At 47.1% G+C, this 6,000-nt stretch overlaps 1 protein-coding gene across 1 annotated transcript in view; it reads right to left on the minus strand.

Annotated features, from left to right (window-relative positions):
* Window positions 1-6,000, minus strand: part of LOC135556887 (protein unc-13 homolog A-like) — a 75,478-nt gene that overhangs the window by 17,175 nt on the left and 52,303 nt on the right. The window contains exons 29-31 of the mRNA XM_064990300.1: window positions 920-1,005; window positions 616-742; window positions 276-372 (exon numbers count right to left, since the gene is read on the minus strand). Of these exons, the coding sequence (XP_064846372.1) occupies window positions 276-372; window positions 616-742; window positions 920-1,005 (310 nt within the window). The remainder of the gene's footprint in view (window positions 1-275; window positions 373-615; window positions 743-919; window positions 1,006-6,000) is intronic.

Below are 6,000 nucleotides of genomic sequence, written 5' to 3' on the forward strand. Positions count from 1 at the left end.
ACAAATCTCTTTATAGCCTCTCTCTACTTTCTGAGAACATCTCTTTATATTCTAAACTCCCTACTTTCTACTTTGAACTCGAGTCTCCCCTGCAACATCTGTGCTTCGGTATCCATTGTCTCAGGGAAGTCTTTGATGAGTGCTGGAGACGTGTAGGAGGACAAGTCTGCCTGATAACTAGGAGGTTTAGTGAGGAGCTACAAAGGAAGGGATTACGTTCATTCTGCCACAACCAACACAACTTTCATTTTGAGGACATAAGGAGAAGAGTTTACCCCGTCCTTTTTGTCCCTCTCCAGTGCACCATGCAGGAAGTCTCGAGACACTTCCTCGTTCTCGTCCAACCACTGGATGACAAATGGCTCGAACCACCTAGGAAATCACACAGGGGTGGTTTCATTTCAATCAACCCCACTGGAACTTTTGATTTCAAACTACTTCTGGGGTCTGAGAGAAAACCTGTCGCTGCAGTCCATCTGGAACTGCTTATGGGCTGTGGTGTATAGTACCAGGGAGGTAGTGTGTGAGTGCGTACATGTGTGTATGTGGGAATGTGCCTGCATGCATGCGTGTGTTTTAAGGTGAGTGTGTCATCATGGCACAGGTGGCACTTACGCCGGGTACTCAGGCACACGGCTCTTAAAGAAGGTCAGGTCTCTGCAGTACTCGTTGTATAGCCACTTGACCTTGAAGTGCAGGTTCATGTAATCTGCGCTCTTACACAGCCTGTTCTTTTTATGCTCTGAGAGTTGAGCGAGAGATCGAGAGAGAGAGGAAAAGAGAGAAAAGAGAAAAGAGAGAGAGAGAGTGCCATATCTGCTTGCAAAAGCATTATAACAGCCCCATAAAAACAGAAAACAACTGCCAGGACAGATCTAGAACAACAGTGTGGTGAGATGCAACATTATTCAGTGCTCACCCTCCATGGCGTACTTCATATCCTGAGCAAACAGGTTCCACATCACCTCAGCACTGATTTTACCCACGTTGAGATCCTGAGGAAACCTGTGCGTGGCAGATGGTAAGAAACAGATATGGAGTTACATATGGATGTAAAGGTGGAGAGAGACAGAGAAAGAGACAGAGAAAGAGAGACAGATGGAGAGAGACAGAGAAAGAGAGACAGAGAAAGAGAGACAGAGAAAGACAGACAGACAGAGAAAGACAGACAGAGAGAGAAAGAGAGACAGAGAAAGACAGACAGACAGAGAAAGAGAGACAGAGAAAGAGAGACAGAGAAAGAGAGACAGAGAAGGACAGACAGAGAAAGAGAGACAGAGAAGGACAGACAGAGAAAGAGAGACAGGGGGAGAGAGAGAGAAAGAGACAGAGAAAGAGACAGAGAAAGAGACAGAGAAAGAGAGAGAGAAAGAGACAGAGAAAGAGAGAGAGAAAGAGACAGAGAAAGAGAGAGAGAAAGAGACAGAGAAAGAGAGAGAGAAAGAGACAGAAAGAGAGAGAGAGAAAGAGACAGAGAAAGAGACAGAGAAAGAGAGAGAAAGAGAGAGAGAAAGAGACAGAAAGAGAGAGAGAAAGAGACAGAAAGAGAGAGAGAAAGAGACAGAGAAAGAGAGACAGAGAAAGAGAGAAAGAGAGACAGAAAGAGACAGAGAAAGAGAGACAGAGAAAGAGACAGAGAAAGAGAGACCGAGAAAGAGAGACCGAGAAAGAAAGACCGAGACAGAGAGACCGAGAGACAGAGACAGAGAGACAGAGACAGAGAAAGAGAGACAGAGAAAGAGAGACAGAGACAGAGAAAGAGAGACAGAGAAAGAGAGACAGAGAAAGAGAGACAGGGAAAGAGAGACAGGGGAGAGAGACAGGGGGAGAGAGACAGAGAAAGAGAGACAGAAATAGAGACAGGGGGAGAGAGACAGAGAAAGAGAGACAGTGGGAGAGAGACAGAGAAAGAGAGACAGAGAAAGAGAGACAGAGAAAGAGAGACAGGGGGAGAGAGACAGAGAAAGAGACAGAGAAAGAGACAGAGAAAGAGAGAGAGAAAGAGACAGACAAAGAGACAGAGAAAGAGACAGAGACAGAGAAAGAGAGAGAGAAAGAGAGAGAGAAAGAGACAGAGAAAGAGAGAGAGAAAGAGACAGAAAGAGAGAGAGAAAGAGACAGAGAAAGAGAGAGAAAGAGAGAGAGAAAGAGAGAGAGAAAGAGACAGAGAAAGAGAGAGAGAAAGAGAGAGAGAAAGAGAGAGAGAAAGAGACAGAGAAAGAGAGACAGAGAAAGAGAGACAGAGAAAGAGAGAAAGAGAGACAGAAAGAGACAGAGAAAGAGAGACAGAGAAAGAGACAGAGAAAGAGACAGAGAAAGAGAGACCGAGAAAGAGAGACCGAGACAGAGAGACCGAGACAGAGAGACAGAGACCGAGAGACAGAGACCGAGAGACAGAGACAGAGAAAGAGAGACAGAGAAAGAGAGACAGAGACAGAGAAAGAGAGACAGAGAAAGAGAGACAGAGAAAGAGAGACAGGGAAAGAGAGACAGGGGAGAGAGACGGGGGAGAGAGACAGAGAAAGAGAGACCGAGACAGAGAGACCGAGACAGAGAGACAGAGACCGAGAGACAGAGACCGAGAGACAGAGACAGAGAAAGAGAGACAGAGAAAGAGAGACAGAGACAGAGAAAGAGAGACAGAGAAAGAGAGACAGAGAAAGAGAGACAGGGAAAGAGAGACAGGGGAGAGAGACGGGGGAGAGAGACAGAGAAAGAGAGACAGAGAAATAGAGACAGGGGGAGAGAGACAGAGAAAGAGAGACAGTGGGAGAGAGACAGAGAAAGAGAGACAGAGAAAGGGAGACAGAGAAAGAGAGACAGAAAGAGAGACGGAGAAAGAGAAACAGAGAAAGAGAGACAGAGAAAGAGAGACAGGGGGAGAGAGACAGGGGGAAAGAGACAGAGAAAGAGAGACAGAGAAAGAGACAGAAAGAGAGAGAGAGAGACAGAGAAAGAGAGAGAAAAAGAGAGAGAGAAAGAGAGAGAGAAAGAGAGAGAGAAAGAGACAGAGAAAGAGAGAGAGAAAGAGAGAGAGAAAGAGAGAGAAAGAGACAGAGAAAGAGAGAGAGAAAAGAGACAGAGAAAGAGACAGAGAAAGAGAGACAGAGAAAGAGAGAAAGAGAGACAGAAAGAGACAGAGAAAGAGAGACAGAGAAAGAGACAGAGAAAGAGAGACCGAGAAAGAGAGACCGAGACAGAGAGACCGAGACAGAGAGACCGAGACAGAGAGACAGAGACCGAGAGACAGAGACAGAGAAAGAGAGACAGAGAAAGAGAGACAGAGAAAGAGAGACAGAGAAAGAGAGACAGGGAAAGAGAGACAGGGGAGAGAGACGGGGAGAGAGACAGAGAAAGAGAGACAGAGAAATAGAGACAGGGGAGAGAGACAGAGAAAGAGAGACAGTGGGAGAGAGACAGAGAAAGAGAGACAGAGAAAGGAGACAGAGAAAGAGAGACAGAAAGAGAGACGGAGAAAGAGAAACAGAGAAAGAGAGACAGAGAAAGAGAGACAGGGGAGAGAGACAGGGGGAAAGAGACAGAGAAAGAGAGACAGAGAAAGAGAGACAGGGGGAGAGAGACAGAGAAAGAGGGAGAGAGACAGAGAAAGAGAGACAGAGAAAGAGAGACAGAGAAAGAGAGACAGAGAAAGAGAAACAGAGAAAGAGAGACAGGGGGAGAGAGACAGGGGGAAAGAGAGACAGAGAAAAAGAGACAGGGGGAGAGAGACAGAGAAAGAGAGAAAGAGAGACAGAGAAAGAGAGACAGAGAAAGAGAGACAGAGAAAGAGAGACAGGGGAGAGAGACAGGGGAGAGAGACAGAGAAACAGAGACAGAGAAAGAGAGACAGGGGGAGAGAGACAGAGAAAGAGAGACAGTGGGAGAGTGACAGAGAAAGAGAGACAGAGAAAGGGAGACAGAGAAAGAGAGACAGAAAGAGAGACAGAGAAAGAGAGACAGGGGGAGAGAGACAGGGAAAGAGAGACAGGGGAGAGAGACGGGGGAGAGAGACAGAGAAAGAGAGACAGAGACAGAGAAAGAGAGACAGAGAAAGAGAGACAGAGAAAGAGAGACAGGGAAAGAGAGACAGGGGAGAGAGACGGGGGAGAGAGACAGAGAAAGAGAGACCGAGACAGAGAGACCGAGACCGAGAGACAGAGACCGAGAGACAGAGACCGAGAGACAGAGACAGAGAAAGAGAGACAGAGAAAGAGAGACAGAGACAGAGAAAGAGAGACAGAGAAAGAGAGACAGGGAAAGAGAGACAGGGGAGAGAGACGGGGGAGAGAGACAGAGAAAGAGAGACAGAGAAATAGAGACAGGGGGAGAGAGACAGAGAAAGAGAGACAGTGGGAGAGAGACAGAGAAAGAGAGACAGAGAAAGGGAGACAGAGAAAGAGAGACAGAAAGAGAGACGGAGAAAGAGAAACAGAGAAAGAGAGACAGAGAAAGAGAGACAGGGGGAGAGAGACAGGGGGAAAGAGACAGAGAAAGAGAGACAGAGAAAGAGACAGAAAGAGAGAGAGAGAGACAGAGAAAGAGAGAGAAAAAGAGAGAGAGAAAGAGAGAGAGAAAGAGAGAGAGAAAGAGACAGAGAAAGAGAGAGAGAAAGAGAGAGAGAAAGAGAGAGAGAAAGAGACAGAGAAAGAGAGAGAGAAAGAGACAGAGAAAGAGAGACAGAGAAAGAGAGACAGAGAAAGAGAGAAAGAGAGACAGAAAGAGACAGAGAAAGAGAGACAGAGAAAGAGACAGAGAAAGAGAGACCGAGAAAGAGAGACCGAGACAGAGAGACCGAGACAGAGAGACAGAGACCGAGAGACAGAGACCGAGAGACAGAGACAGAGAAAGAGAGACAGAGAAAGAGAGACAGAGACAGAGAAAGAGAGACAGAGAAAGAGAGACAGAGAAAGAGAGACAGGGAAAGAGAGACAGGGGAGAGAGACGGGGGAGAGAGACAGAGAAAGAGAGACAGAGAAATAGAGACAGGGGGAGAGAGACAGAGAAAGAGAGACAGTGGGAGAGAGACAGAGAAAGAGAGACAGAGAAAGGGAGACAGAGAAAGAGAGACAGAAAGAGAGACGGAGAAAGAGAAACAGAGAAAGAGAGACAGAGAAAGAGAGACAGGGGGAGAGAGACAGGGGGAAAGAGACAGAGAAAGAGAGACAGAGAAAGAGAGACAGGGGGAGAGAGACAGAGAAAGAGGGAGAGAGACAGAGAAAGAGAGACAGAGAAAGAGAGACAGAGAAAGAGAGACAGAGAAAGAGAAACAGAGAAAGAGAGACAGGGGGAGAGAGACAGGGGGAAAGAGAGACAGAGAAAAAGAGACAGGGGGAGAGAGACAGAGAAAGAGAGAAAGAGAGACAGAGAAAGAGAGACAGAGAAAGAGAGACAGAGAAAGAGAGACAGAGAAAGAGACAGAGAAAGAGACAGAGAAAGAGACAGAGAGAGAGACAGAGAAAGAGAGACAGAGAAAGAGAGACAGAGAAAGAGAGACAGAGAAAGAGAGACAGGGGAGAGAGACAGAGAAACAGAGACAGAGAAAGAGAGACAGGGGGAGAGAGACAGAGAAAGAGAGACAGTGGGAGAGTGACAGAGAAAGAGAGACAGAGAAAGGGAGACAGAGAAAGAGAGACAGAAAGAGAGACAGAGAAAGAGAGACAGGGGGAGAGAGACAGGGGGAAAGAGACAGAGAAAGAGAGACAGAGAAAGAGAGACAGGGGGAGAGAGACAGAGAAAGAGAGACAGAGAAAGAGAGACAGAGAAAGAGACAGAGAAAGAGAGACAGGGGAGAGAGACAGGGGGAGAGAGACATGAAAGAGAGACAGAGAAGAGAGACAGAGAAAGAGAGACAGGGGGAGAGAGACAGGGGGAGAGAGACAGAGAAGGAGAGACAGGGGGAGAGAGACAGGGGGAGGGAGACAGAGAAAGAGAGAAAGAGAGACAGAGAAAGAGAGACAGAGAAAGAGAGACAGAGAAAGAGAGACAGAGAAGGAGACAGAG

The sequence above is a fragment of the Oncorhynchus masou genome, chromosome 15, assembly GCF_036934945.1.
Source record: "Oncorhynchus masou masou isolate Uvic2021 chromosome 15, UVic_Omas_1.1, whole genome shotgun sequence".
Classification (NCBI taxonomy): Eukaryota; Metazoa; Chordata; class Actinopteri; order Salmoniformes; family Salmonidae; genus Oncorhynchus; species Oncorhynchus masou.